The sequence below is a fragment of the Tachyglossus aculeatus genome, chromosome 3 (genome assembly GCF_015852505.1).
Source record: "Tachyglossus aculeatus isolate mTacAcu1 chromosome 3, mTacAcu1.pri, whole genome shotgun sequence".
Taxonomy (NCBI): Eukaryota; Metazoa; Chordata; class Mammalia; order Monotremata; family Tachyglossidae; genus Tachyglossus; species Tachyglossus aculeatus.
The window spans coordinates 20,374,074-20,388,779 of NC_052068.1; the positions used below are offsets into that span (position 1 = coordinate 20,374,074).

Sequence of the window (14,706 nt, forward strand, 5' to 3'; positions counted from 1 at the left end):
CTGAGAGTGAACGACCGGAGAGATAAGAGGAGAACCGGGAGAGGACGGAGTCTGTGAAGCCAAGGTTGGATAGCGTGTTGAGGAGAAGGGGGTGGTCCACAGTGTCGAAGGCAGCTGAGAGGTCGAGGAGGATTAGGATAGACTAGGAGCCAGTGGATTTGGGAAGCAGGAGGTCATTGGTGACCTTTGAGAGGGCAGTTTCCGTGGAATGTAGGGGACGGAAGCCAGACTGGAGGGGGTCGAGGAGAGTGTTGTTGTTGAGGAATTCGAGGCAGCCCGTGTAGACAACTCGTTCAAGGAGTTTGGAAAGGAAAGGTAGGAGGGATATGGGGCGATAACTAGAAGGTGAGGTGGGGTCAAGAGAGGGTTTTTTTAGGATGGGAGAGACATGGGCATGTTTGAAGGCAGAGGGGAAGGAACCAGTGGAGAGTGAGAGGTTGAAGATGGAAGTTAAGGAGGGGAGAAGGGATGGAGCGAGAGATTTCATGAGATGAGAGGGAATGGGGTCAGAAGCACAGGTGGCTGGAGTAGCACTTGAGAGGAGGGATGAGAGCTCCTCTGAGGATACTGCTGGGAAGAATGGGAGAGTAGCAGAGAGTGTTGAGAGCCGGGGGGTTGGAGAAGGGGGGGGGAAGTGACTTTGGGGAGGTGGGACCTGATGGATTTAATTTTGTCAATGAAGTAGGAGGCCAATTCGTTGGGGGTGAGGGAAGGAGGAGGGGGCGGAACCGGGGTCCTGAGAAGGGAGTTAAATGTACGGAAGAGCTGACAGGGATGATGGGCATGGGTGTCAATGAGGGAGGAGAAATAGTTTTGTCTGGCAGAGGAGAGGGCTGAGTTAAGACAGGAAAGGATAAACTTGAAGTGAACGAGGTTTGCATGGTGTTTAGACTTTCACCAGCAGCGTTCGGCAGCTCCAGCATAAGAGCGAAGGAGGCGGACAGTGGCAGTGATCCAGGGCTGTGGGTTAGTGGTACGAGAGCGGCAAAGGGAAAGGGGAGCGAGCGAGTTGAATAGAAAGGGTAGAATTGAGCGCAGTAATCTGGTCATCAAGATTGGGTAGAGATGAAAGGGAGGCGAGGTGGGGTGTGAGACGCTCAGGAAGATGGATGGGGTCGAGAGAGTGGAGGTCTCTGTGAGGTAGTGATATAGATTTGCATGGGAGAGGAGTGTAAGTGAGGAGGCAGGTGAGAAGGTTATGATCAGAGAGAGGGATTTCACAGTTGATGAGGGTGGAGATAGTGCAGCGGTAGAAGATGATGAGGTCGAGGGTGTGACCAAGTTGGTGAGTGGGCGAGGTGGGGTGGAACAGGAGGTTGGCAGCGTCAAGGAGAGATAGAAGGCGGGCGGCAGAGAAGTCACCAGGGACATCCATGTGGATGTTGAAGTCTCTGAGGATCAGAGTGGGCATGGAAAAGGAGAGAAGGAAGGTGAGAAAAGAGTCAAAATCACTGAAGAAGTTGGAGATGGGGTGGAGGGGGGGGGCAGTAGATGACGGCTACAAGAATCTGGAGGGACTCATAGAGGCGAAAGAAGAGGGAGGAGGGATAGCGCGAAAGCGACATTGGGGAGCGAGAAGGAAACCACCTCCTCCTTTCCCGGTGAGTCTGGGGGAGTGGGAGAAGAAGAGGCCTCCAATGGAGAGAGCAGCAGAAGAGACTGTGTCATCCAGAGAGAGCCATGTTTGTTAGGGTGAGGAGGAGTAGAGAGCTGGAAAAGAATAGGTCCAGGATGAAAGGGAGCTTACCTATAATGGAGTGAGGGGTTCCAAAGGCCACACTTGGCAGCAGCTGTGGAGGGAGGGGAGGGAGGGGGAAGGGTGCGAGGGGTGGAGAGGGTTTGGATTGGGATGAGTTGGCGGGGGCCTGGGCGGGGAGAGTGGGAAGGGGGGGTGGCGATGGGAAAGGAGAACTGGGATGAGGTGGGGTGGGGAGGAGAGGAGGGAGGGGGTTGGAAGGGAGGAGTTGAGGGTTGGCGCTGGTACAGAGGGATCCTGTGGAGGGAGGGTGGGGGGAAGGGAGGGAAAAAGCTGGGTGGGAGAGGGGAAGGGGAAGGTGAGAAATGGGAAGGGCAGTTGGGAGCAGGGGAATTGATAGTTCATGGTGCGGTCAGCAAGGTAAAAGACAGCATAGCGGGAGGTTAACGACTAACGTAGTAGCAATAATGCAGTAGCAATAATAAAATAAGTAGGTGATGACATCGCAGAGGGCAGTTAATTAACATGCTATGGCAATAATAAAATAAGCAGATGATGTTACAGAGAGCAGATAACAATATGTGATGGCAAAAAATAAGCAGATGATGACATCACAGCAGTTAATTAACATGCAGAAGCGACCATAAAATAGGCAGATGATGCTTAAAGCAGAAGGATGAATTGTCCATAGGTCAGTCAAATCAGATCAAAGAGGTTAATGGCAAGGAGAGTCCAGGGGCTCTTGGCAAAAATGTCTCCATGGTGGAGGAGGATGGAGTCCTATGGAGGGCATTTCTGGAGTAGGGCGGAATTGTTAAGGGGTTGTCATAGGAGTGTAGATGCCTGGAGAGAGGAGTGAACAGCCAAATAGCATGGGTGGGTTGACAAGGTGCGAATGAGGATGTTGTTAAAGTAACAACCTCAAGTTAAAGTAACTTGGTGATAACAAGGGCCTTTTTCCCGGGGGAGGGGGGGGAATCAGTCAGGTCCGGACCGGGAAGGGGAGGTGGGGGGGCTCCTCAAAGAAGGTCGCTTATGCAGTGGCAGAGAGGGGATGGAAGCAGGGGGACCCAATGACCCACGATCCCAGGTGGCTACTTGGACAGAGTGGAGGTGGCTTCGAGGGGTGAGTGTAGTGATGATGCGGGGGTGGGGGCCCAGCCCAGGGGCCTTGGTGTCCTCGGGTGGGGATGCAGATGTCCGGGCACCTAGTAAGCGCTTAACAAATGCCATTATTGAGAAGCAGCGTGGCTCAGTGGAAAGAGCACGGGCTTTAGAGTCAGAGGTCATGGGTTCAAATTGCGGCTCCGCCACTTGTCAGCTGTGTGACTTTGGGCAAGTCACTTCACTTCCCTGTGCCTCAGTTACCTCATCTGTAAAATGGGGATTAAGACTGTGAGCACCCCGTGGGACAACCTGATCAGCTTGTAACTACCCCAGCTCTTAGAACAGTACTTTGCACATAGTAAGTGCTGAACAAATGCCATTGTTATTATTATTATTATTATTATTATTATTATTATTAATCCCAGCCCCTCCACGTATCTGTGAGTGACCTTGGGCAAGTCACTTAACTTCTCTGTGCCTCAGTTATCTCACCTTTAAAGTGGGGATTAAGACTGGGACTCCTCTTGGGACAGGACTTCTGGTCCCAAGTCTTCTAGACTGTGAGCCCACTGTTGGGTAGGGACCGTCTCTATAAGTTGCCAACTTGTACTTCCCAAGCGCTTAATACAGTGCTCTGCACACAGTAAGTGCTCAATAAATATGATTGATTGATTGATTGACAGGGACTGTGTCCTACACGATTATGTTGTAGCTACGCCAGTGCTTAGTTCAGTGCCTGGCACATAGTAAGGGCTTAACCGATACTATAAAAAAGAAAATATCTGTGAGGTAGATGGGGTCAGGGCTTTGAGGGCCCCCATTTACTGCCTTCTTCCTTGGCGAAATGAGAAGCAGCGTGGCTCAGTGGAAAGAGCATGGGCTTTGGAGTCAGCGGTCATGGGTTTGAATCCCGGTTCCGCCACGTGTCTGCTGTGTGACTCTGGGCAAGGCACTTAACTTCTCTGAGCCTCAGTTACCTCATCTGTAAAATGGGGATTAAGACTGTGAGCCCCAGGTGGGACAACCTGATCACCTTGTATCCCCCCAGTGCTTAGAACAGTGCTTTGCACATAGTAAGCACTTAACAAATGCCATCATTATTATTATTGTTAAATGAGCTATGGGTAAGACCCTACTGAATCTCTCGGCTGTTTCCTCCATGTGGAAACCTATGGCTCTTTCCACTGGTCCACACTGCTTCAATCCATCAATCAATCAGTGGCATTTATTGGCTTTCAGGCCTGTTGTTGGTTGGCCAGCGATAAGCCCCAGTCCCAGCACCGATAGAGTGGCAGTGCCTGAGACAGAGTGTGGGGGTTGCCCAGATTGGCAATTTGTTGCCAATTTATTTTGCCAATTTGTACTTATGTTGCCAATTTGTACTTCCCAAGCGCTTAGTACAGTGCTCTGCACATAGTAAGCGCTCAATAAATATGATTGATTGATTGATTGGCAGTGTACCTTGTCTGGTTTCCATCGGTCACCACCACCCAGGGGGTCTGGATCATTACATCTCCAAACTGGGCTTGGACCCAACCTGGCTGGGGGGGTCGAGGCCGTACCACATTGCCGCTTTGGGCGCATCGGGCAAGATTAACTCGGGACTGAACGTGCCTGCCTTAAATAAATCCAGCTTGTAGGGCAGTGTCCCCGAGGAGCCAGAGAGCTAACCGGTGAGTAGCCTTCTCAAAAGACGTGGCGAACTTGTCCCCCGTGTAGTGAAGGGGGTCGCACTCTGTCTTCACCCTAAGGGAAAACTCTAAAAGTTGTGAAAGTTAGCTCATGAAACCTCAAACGTCGGCGTGTCATTTTCCAAAGTCAATACTGACCTAAATTCCAGGGGTGACGAACGAGCCAATGTAGCTACAGCTCCCGGGGCCTTGTGGTTGGAGCTAAACCCTAGGAGTTAGCTCTCTAATGCCAAACTCCAAATCCACCCATGTCACTGCCTTTCTGGGGAAGCTTACATCTTTCACCTCTCTTTATCTGCATTTTATCTGGAAAAAAAAGTGTTGTGACATCTGCATTGGAAAAGCACCTGGTAGGGTAAAATGGCGTGAGAGAAAAATATATGTTTTAAGCTATTACTGTAAATGTCCAGATAAATTTCTAGTCAGATTTCAGTCCATCGTTCCACCAGTTTCCCATTCGTATTTAGTGGTTAAATTGGCTGAGTAGGGAAATCGGGCTGCTCTATTTAGCTGTATTTGGGCTACATGGAAGTATGCCTGAGGCAAAAACCCATTCCCCGTGGTGGCCCTTTGTGAGGTGCAGAGTCATTATCATCCTCCATTCCAATCAGTGGTATTTATTGAGCACATACTGTGTGCAGAGCGCTGTACTAAATGCTTGGGAGAGTACAGTACAACAGAGTTGGTAGGCCTGTTCCCTGCCCACAAGGAGCTGACAGTCCAGAGGGGGAGACCGACTTCAAAATAAGTTTCAGATACACTACAGAAGTTCTGGTAAGGGTTTTAGGAAATCCCACCTAATAGTGGCTGACCTCCCTTCCCAATAGGAATCAATTCTGGGGATCCACGGAGGTAGACGCCCTTTCATCAATGGCACTTTTTAATAATAATAATAATAATAATAATGGCATTTATTAAGTGCTTACTATGTGCAAAACACTGTTCTAAGCGCTGGGGAGGTTACAAGGTGATCAGGTTGTCCCACGGGGGGCCTCACAGTCTTAACCCCATTTTACAGATGAGGTAGCTGAGGCACAGAGAAGTTAAGTGACTTGCCCAAAGTCACACAGCTGACATTTGGCGGAGGCAGGATTTGAACCCATGACCTCTGACTCCAAAGCCCGTGCTCTTTCCATTGAGCCATGCTGGGCATGTACTGTGTGCAGAGCACTGTACTAAGCGCTTGGGAGAGTCCAATGCAACAGGATTGGCAGACACATCCTACCTCTGGCCTGGAATGCCCTCTCTCCTCATATCCGACAGACACTTCCGTTCTCCCCCTTCAAATCCTTATTGAAGGCCCATCTCCTCCAAGAGGCCTTCCCTGACTAAGCCCTCCTTTCCTCTTCTTCCTCTCCCTTCTGCATCACCCTGACCCACTCCCGTCATTCATCTCCCACCCCCGTCCCATAGTGCTTATGTCCGTATCTGTAATTTAGTCATTTATATTAATGTCTGTGTCCCCCTGTAGACTGTAAGCTCATTGTGGGCAGGGAAGTGTGGCTTAGTGGATAGAGAATGGGCCTGGAAATCAGAAGGACCTGAGTTCTAATCCCAGCTCTGCCACATGTCTGCTGTGTGACCCTGGGCAAGTCACTTCCCTGCTCTGAGCCTCAGTTATCTCGTGTTAAATGGGCATTAAGAATGCGAGCTCCATGTGGGACAAAGGACTCTGTCCAACCTAATTAACTTGTATCTACCCCAGCGATTAGAACAGTGCTTGGCACATAGTGAGCACTTAACAAAGTACCATAATTATTATTATGTGCCTGTTGATTGTTACAGTGTGCTCTCCCAAGCACTTAGTACAGTGCTGTGCACACAATAAGCCCTCAAGAAATATGATTCATTCACTCATTCATTCAATCATATTTATTGAACGCTTACTGTGTGCAGAGCACTGTACTAAGCGCTTGGCAAGTACAAATTGGCAAGATAAAGAGATGGTCCCTACCCAACAGCGGGCTCACAGTCTAGAAATCAAACGGATGAACGAACCAACACATCCCCTGCCCTCAACGAGCTTGCAGTCTGGAGTCCCTGTAAAAGAACCAACAGTCCTGGTTGAGTCAGGATCTTACTTCTGAGCTCCTCTGCCCTGCTCCCGACTGATTGCTTTTCTCTCTGTCTGTCTAGTGAGGACTCAGCAGAGACCCTAGCAATAGATTCCAACCATCAGCCGAAGTCGCCGCTGGAAAAGTTTATGGTGAGACTGTGCACGCATCACCAGAAGCAGTTCATCCGCGTCCTGAACGACCTGTACACCGAAGCGCAGCCGGGCACGGAAGGCCGACAGCTCCCTGGCCCCGAAACCATGGACGTGTCTACTTGCAGCTCCGGCTGCAGCCAGCTCCGCACCGAGAATCAGGATCAGGGCACCGCTTGTTTCGAGGAGAAGCCCCTGGCTTCCACAGACTCACTCTTAGACCAGTCAGGCCCTCCAGGCACTCCCCAGAGCACAGGGCCAGCCCAGAAGGAGCCGACGGAAACAAAACCTTTAGAGAGAAGAGAAAACCCCGGGACTGTCGTCAAGAAAGATTCCTCTGAACTTCCAACTCCTAAGGCCAGTTCTGGCAGTCCAAAGGAGAGTTCCACTCAAGGATACCTCACGGCATCTAATTCTTCCTCATTCAACTTCCATCATGTCGCTAAGGGTCCAGAAGGGCCAGCCTCTGGACACGAACAAGAGGCTAATATTAAAAAATGTGAGGACGACAAGGACCAGCTACAGAGCGCCACGGTAGTGGAGGGTTTCGTCGCTTATGTCAGTAACGGGGAGGATGGCGAGGGTTGCCTGATCTCTCCGAAAAACTCTTTCAAAGCTTTACCCGAAGAGACGTGGGGCTCAGGGTTTCTAGGGAATTCTCCCAGGACTGCCGATAAGGAGAACTCTTTACAGTGCAGCTCGAAAGCATCTCTGCACCAGGACCTAGAGACGAACGAACAAGACGCGAGGCCAAAGCTAGAAAATCATCTACACACCCTGGGGAGGAACAAGGCGGGTTTCCATCTCCATTCTGGGGACAGGGGCCAGTTTGATCATTCCAAAGACGGCTGGCTGTCTCCCAGCCCGGGAATGGGTCTCCACAAAGCCTCCAACGGCCATCCTCGGGCCAAGACCACGCCGGCCTCCATCAAGACAGCTCGGAAAAGCAAGAGGGCCTCGGGCCTGAGAATCAACGATTACGACAACCAGTGTGACGTGGTGTACATTAGCCAGCCCATCACGGAGTGCCACTTTGAGAATCAGCGAGCAATACTCTCTTCGCGGAAGACGGCCAGGAAGAGCACCCGAGGGTATTTCTTCAACGGCGATTGCTGCGAGCTGCCCACGGTCCGCACGTTGGCGAGGAGCCTGAGGTCAGAGGACAAGGGAAGCTGCTCCGGGCCGACGCTTGATCCTTCCCCGGCAGCACCCGGGCAGGCCCTGGGTGTTTCAGATGGCGGCCCCGCCTCAGGCGCACAGGCCATGGAAGACGCTCCCGAGGGGCGCGGGGAGGGGAGGGTCTCCCAGAAGGAAGTGTTCCAAGGCTCTCCCCCTAGGCGAGAGCCTCAGGAGCCCGAGACCCGTGCTACGGCAAGTCCAGCTGGAGCCCAGGCTGAACTGTGCCGGACCAGCTCCCAGGCGACCAGAGAAGCGCCCGCTTCGGGGCCGCTACCGGCCCTCCGCTCCCTCGTGCCAGTGGAGAAGGCGCCGAAAGGTAGCCCCGGCGCCTCCAAAACCCCGGCGAGCAGACCCTCTTCTGACGCGGCAGGACCGCGGCCGTTAGAGCATCCAGGGGCCACTGAGGCTCCCGCTCCGCCACGAGCGAACGGTCGTCGGGAGCCTTCCTCTGAGAACATTCTCGACGAGCGCCCTGAGGCTCCCAACGCCAGGCCGCCTTCCCCTGCTCAACCTGTCGTGAATGGAGAGGGGGACGGGTGCTCAGAAAGTCCATTGCGTCAAGTGCGTCCGGGCGACCCGGTTAGCTCCCACCCAGAATCCCCCAAACGGGAGGAGAGTGCGGGGGAAGGCCGGAGCACGGCTACAGGAACCCCGGTCGATCTCGTTCTAGAGCAGGAGACGGACCGGCTCGAGCGAAAGAAGGGCACGCTTCCTCAGAAAGGTCTCCGGGAAGCTGGAGGAGGAAAGCCAGCGGCTGACTTGAGGAAATCTGAGGCCGGAGGGCCAGGTGAGGACCAACGGGCCCCAGACCTGGAGGGAGCGGATCAGAGCAGTGCGTCTTCCGAAGGGAATCCAGACAAGAAGAAAAAGAAAGGTAGGAAGGTCCTGGTCGCTTCCGACCGTCGGCTTCGGAGCCAACTGTCGGACTCCCCTACGGCTCTCCAGCTCCCTTGCCTTCAGATTAAGCTCTCCAAGAGCCCCGGGGCCAAATGCCCTAAGCGAGAAGTCTACCTTGGTAGTGCGGCATCGGTGCATTTCCCCACGGACTGTTTCCACCCCTCAGCTCTCAAGGAGGCTGGGAGTCCCAGCCCCAGGGACGGTCACCCGGAAAAGGCCCCCAAGGGGAAGGAAGGAGGAGAAGGCGGGGTCACCACCAGGCAGACCTCTAAAAATATGCTGGCGAGAGAAAACGTCGAGGGAGGAGACGCAGCCGTGGCAGGGAGCAGTCCAGCTGTCCCAGTGGGCCAGAGCACCCCGGGAGAGAGACTTGAGATCTGTGTCCGGGCTCATGCCGACGGGAGGAGAGTCCATTTGCCCTCGGAGAGTCGTCCCCAGAGAGAGGCCATAGATCAGGAGGAAGAGAAACCCACCGATGAGGCGGCAGATGCTTTGGAAGACTCCGGGAGGAAGGGGGACGGTGAAAATGAGGTCTCCAACACCCTCTCTAGTTCTGACACATTTCCAGGCCACCCCGAGTCGCCCAAGTCATCGGCAAAGCCGAGGAGGCTCATCTCCCTCACCTATAACCTACGGCGGACCCATCCTGTGGACCCGTGGGTGGACACCAGAAAGAAGACTTCGGACAAGGAAGCTATGCAAGTCAATTCAGCGTCCAAGGAAGAGCGTGCTCCCGAGAGGGAAAACCCCTCGGGCCCGAAGGAGGGGGATCCGGCGGTGGACGACAAACCAAAGTTCGTGGAGTGGTGTTCGGAAGAGGAGAACCAAGAACTCATTGCCGATTTCAATGCCCAGTACATGCGGGTTCAGAAAGGCTGGATTCAGCTGGAGAAAGAGGCCCAGCCAACCCCCAAGGCGAAGAACAAATCCGACAAGCTGAAAGAGATCTGGAAGAGCAAAAAGCGGTCAAGGAAATGTCGGGGCTTGCTGGAAGTTCAGAAGCTCTCTCCCATCCAGATGCTCTTTATGAAGGCATTTAAATTGTCCAACATCTGCAGGTGGTTTTTAGAGACGACGGAAACCCGGTCGCTGGTCATCGTGAAGAAGCTGAACACCCGCCTGCCAGGAGACGTCCCCCCGATTAAGATCCCCCTCCAGAAGTACCCTCCTTCTGGCCCCTACCCCAGTTCGCTCCAGGCCGAGCGCTTGAAAAAACACTTAAAGAAATTTCCCGGGACCACTCCCGCGAGGAATAACTGGAAGAATCAAAAGCTGTGGGCCCGGTTGCGTGAGAATGCAGAGAAGGGGGCGCCGGAGGAGCCCCCCGCCGGCCCCCCGGGGTCGCACCCCGAAGCCAGCGCGGAGGATGGCGGCGAAGAGCCGGAGAGCTCCCCGTCTCCTCCCAGCCTGCCGTCCCCCGCCAGCTCTCGGATCCTGAGAAAGTACTCCAACCTGAGAGGGAAGCTCCGAGCCCAGCAGCGCCTGGCGAGAGCGGAGAAGAAGGCCGAGAGCGCACCCGACCCCCCGCCGGAACAGAAGCAGAGCCGGAAAAGCGTGTGCATTAACCCGCTCATGTCCCCCAAGCTCGCCCTGCAAGTCAACGTGGACGTCTTCCCGTTGAAGTCCGGCCCGGCTGACGGCGGCAGGGGCCGGAAGGGCAAGACCCAGGCCGAGGCCCCTCCCAAAGCGGACCTCCCGCCGGGCAAGAAGAAGAAGAGCGAGGAGAACCACCCCCAGGAGAAGTCCGGCTCCTCCACCCGGGACAGACTTCCTGCCAAGAAAACAAAGAAAGCCAAGGGTGCGGTTGGCTCCTCCAAGGCCCCCACGACCAGGAAGCGGGCCGCCCTGGAGAAAATCACCAAGCTGGCCAAAAAGGCATCTCCGAAAGAGAGGAAAGGGAAGAAAGGCTCGAAGAAGCCGCCGGGGAAAGGCGGGCCGCCGGTCCGGAAAGGGAAGGAGAACCCCAACAAGAAGCCGAGCCCCCGAGAGCCGCTCCCCAAGTCTCCCAAGCCGAAGGGGGCCGCGGGGGAGCCTCCTCACAGGTCCCAGAAAGCCAGCGACCGGAGAGCCGGCGGCGGGAAGTCTCAGGCTCGCTCGGGGAAGAAGACCCAGGAGAGCAGCGGGGCCCAGAGAAAGCGGAAGCTGAGGGCAAAACTTGACTGTTCACACAACAAGCGGAGACGGCTGGATACGAAATGACGGGAAGGGCGGTAGCCCTCTGTAAAACTGTTATATAGTAGTAACCCTTTATTTTGCATTAACTAAAGCTGCTTTTTTAAGCTGTAGCAAGCCTTTAAATCCGCAGTTTAAAGGAGAACAGAACACCCCTCCCTCCCCACGATTTGAGGCATCAGAAGACCCGTCTCCGCCGGGGAGCGAGCGCTCGCTTTCTCTCTCTGGAGGTGAGAAAGGGAAGTTATTACATTCTGAAGGTTCCTTGAGTTTTACACTTGGAACGAGGCAGTTTTAGTTAAAAGTACAGTGCCTTATTTATCCTTTTATACATGAAAAAGCTAATCTGTGTGATTAAAGGCTTGCATTTTATACTTGATGCACAAGCACTTGTACTGTAGCGGAAACGACCACCATCATATGCACATAAAGTAGCTTTTCAGCAGCCTTCCAGTGGTATCTGTACGTGAACATTTCCTCCTCTTGGGAACTTCTAATGTGCCGTTTCTCCTTCCCGGTCCCCCAACCCTCCCAGAGTGACATTTTAACGCAAAACCAAAAGCATTTTCTACGCTCAGTATGGCAGGGAGAATCTGTCCCTACTCGGTTCGCTGTTGGCAGAGGCGGTTGTTCTACAAGGCGGGTCAGGTCTGTTCGTATCATATCCCTTCCCGGTCGTTCCCAGTTTATTTAGAGCCAAGTAAGGCTGGCGTGAGGGATCGCTGTCTGTCTGGATGCCGGTACTTGCCGCCTGGCTCTCGGGCACTGTCCGGGCACCCTACCCTTCCTCGTTGATTCTTCCCTCCCCGTTTCCATCTTTGGTTTTTTGCCGGGTGGGATCAGATTTTTCTCACCTCCCCGCGGTTTCGTGTCCCCTCTCTGGGGAAGTCTCGGAAAGTCTGGTCCCTCCTTCCTTCTCCTCTCCACCCCTCCGTTTGTGTGTGTTGGTTGATAGGGCAGAAGTGGCGATTTTCATCTGCTCTTGAGTAGAGGACTTCTGCATTCAAAGCCAAAATTTGATTTCAGCTCTCAAAGAAATGAAAGTGTGTGTGCCTCTCTGTGCGTGCGGGTGTGCACATGGCGTATGCTTGCCCATCCTCAGGCGGGCTTGCTCGCGATGAACGGGTCTCGGTTCTACTTTGAAAGTACATTTTTTACCCATTCCAGTGGCATAATGTAGACATTATTCAGCCATTGCAGGATGCCTCTCTGATGGTCTCTTGCAGGGTTTCGGAAACAGACAAAGTTGTGAGCTATTTAAACGTCAAGCAATGCTCTCTACTGGGGAAAGCATCAAGAGACTCTGCTGCCGTACCCAAAAAAGAAAAATCTTATTGGCTATGCATGCCCCCCCTCCCCCTGCTCAACAGTTTTCACTGTAGTTCAGCAATGTGGTATTTCACATGCGTTGACAGGGAGGTAACAGAATGCAGATTTTAAGCTTCTGGAAGGCGTGGCGTTGGTTTTAACTGTGTCCTTTTAATATCGCTTGCACTAGGATAGATACATTTATTTTGAGCCTCTGCAAAAGAAGATTAATTTGTTTAAAACCCTGTTCGAGCTCCCTTTCCCTCCCTCTGCCATCAGAATAGGATTGAGTTGATGGCTTTCGCCATCGCTTTACTCTTATAAAAATCCTGCCATCAGAGATGACTGAAAATGTTGTATATCAACCCACACATGGATTTTTTTTTATTGGGACATTGTATATTCCATCAAGATAAACCTGACCTTCTCTTAACTCCTAGGAAGTTTTACGGAGGTGTTGAAAGAAGTTAAAGTACTGCAATCATGTGGAATATTGTGTAGTGTGAATTTCAGAGATACCAAAGCTTGAAACTGGAGGTGTGAAATGAAGAAGTGATCAAATGATCTTTCCCTTTTTGGTATGATTCTGAGGGGAAATTCTTTTTTAAAAAAATCCCTGGGCTTTTTACTGCCCAAGAGCTTCCTAAGATATTGAGATTTCCAAGTGTATATTTTGACCACCCTTGTTCAAGATTAAAGTGCACGTAAGCTGCAGTGCATTTTGAGTGAGCTGTTTTTCTTCTATCTTTTATTGTGAAATCATGGCTTTAAGAATATTCTAATCACCTTAAGTGGAAAAGATCCAGGATGAAGTTGAAATTACAGTTTGGGAAGCCACTGTGTCAGGTGTGGCAGCCTCTTTGTACACATCTGTGGGAGGATTTTCTGTCTGTGGCAGTGCTGGAATTGGGTGTGTGAGAATTCCAGTTCAGGAGCTAGAAATAACTCCAGTTCCTGAAATGTTTTCCTTTACTGTCATTCAAGCTTTTGTTTCCCAGATTAGCCCTTCTTCTCCATTGTGGACTGCATTTGTAAAAGGTAAAAATGTGTGTGGTTTTGTGTGTGTTTGTGTGTGTGTGTGTGTGTATGTTTGCATGTGTTACTTTTCTAACACTTTAATAGCTCCTCACCCAACAATCCCATGTAATTCTAACAACACTGAAGAATGACTACTGTTTAATGAGAATTGTGATTTAAGATATGCCTGGGGTATATCTCCCTTTTGTACTTAGCTGTCTCTCTGACCCATTTCAGCTAGGATATGCACAAGGAATGTATGAAAAAGCTATAACTGCCGCCAAGCCCTAAGCCCCCTCCTCCAGCCTCCAGTTGCTACCGGCCATATCTCCACTGGGTTGCTACCCTCGTCCATATCCACCTTCCCCATGTCTGCCTTCAGACAGCTCTCCATCCCACAGGATTGCAGGCCGGCCACCAGCTTCCCTTCACCTGCCGGGCAAGAGGGCGACGGGGGCCTGTGGAGTGGCTAAAGAACCGTAGCCACGTCGCCAAGGGGCTGAACACTTGGCTAAGCCCTTGCGGATTCTGGGGGGATCCTGGATAAGAAACCCCCTCCAAGGCCGCCGGTCACTGTGGTCCTGCCACCAACACCGACTCTGAAAGGACCGGGGCAACGTCCAGTTGTTTGTTCCATGGCTTGATTGTGGAGACGGGGAGGGGGGTCTCCAACCAGAGGTCCAGAAACTTGGGATGGGACCCCATGACTAGAACCCCTATCTCTACCCCTGAAGTTTCCCAGCTGAGACACCCACCTTCACGCATCCAAAATTTCACTCAGTGGGAGTTAAGGAGTCAGCCCCTCTGATGTCTTCACTTAGGTAGAGGCTGCTGGGGACTGTGCCAGTTCACACATGCCTAGAGCAAGCATTATGTCAATAGCATCCTCATTTTATCTACTAGACTAGATTAAATACCTCGGAGTATATATATAGTACCATCGTTCCCAGAGAGAACACAGGTGGACACAGGTGGTGTTTTAAAATGGCAGAGGGTTTAGCTATATCCTTGAAGTGTATCACTGTATTCAGTTGTAAGTTTCAGTGACAGTGCCAGTTCAGATGTGCTGAAAATAAAAATTCTGGATCGAGCGTAATTAGAGGTTCTCTTTTGTTCAGAAGGCACAGGCTTGCTCTGTCCCCTGGCTCATCGGGGCCGAGGTGGTCACTGTAGGACCGGGGGAGCAGGCCCTGGACAGCAGGGCTCATGCCCTGTCCGTGTCGGCAGTACCCACGGGTGTTGCGTGTGCACACGTGTCCTGGGCCCCTGTCCCAGCTGGCCAGGGCTCACGCTGATGCTTCTCATCCAGGGAGAGCTGGACAGGGGCCAAGCCACCCGGGGCCGGGGAGAAATCCATCTGCAGGGTCAGAGCCGAGGCTCACACCACCTCCAACACCCTGCCGGTTTGGGTTGTCTTGGACCTGTCGTTGTTC

At 52.5% G+C, this 14,706-nt stretch overlaps 1 protein-coding gene across 4 annotated transcripts in view; it reads left to right on the forward strand.

Annotated features, from left to right (window-relative positions):
- The window catches only part of LCOR (ligand dependent nuclear receptor corepressor), a 223,237-nt gene extending 210,597 nt beyond the window's left edge, over positions 1-12,640 (forward strand). For all 4 annotated transcript variants that reach the window (XM_038743485.1, XM_038743487.1, XM_038743486.1 and 1 more), the window contains one exon: positions 6,631-12,640. In XM_038743485.1, coding sequence (XP_038599413.1) covers positions 6,631-10,975 — 4,345 coding nt within the window. In that variant the 3' untranslated portion in view covers positions 10,976-12,640. The remainder of the gene's footprint in view (positions 1-6,630) is intronic.
- Positions 12,641-14,706: the final 2,066 nt, after the last annotated feature.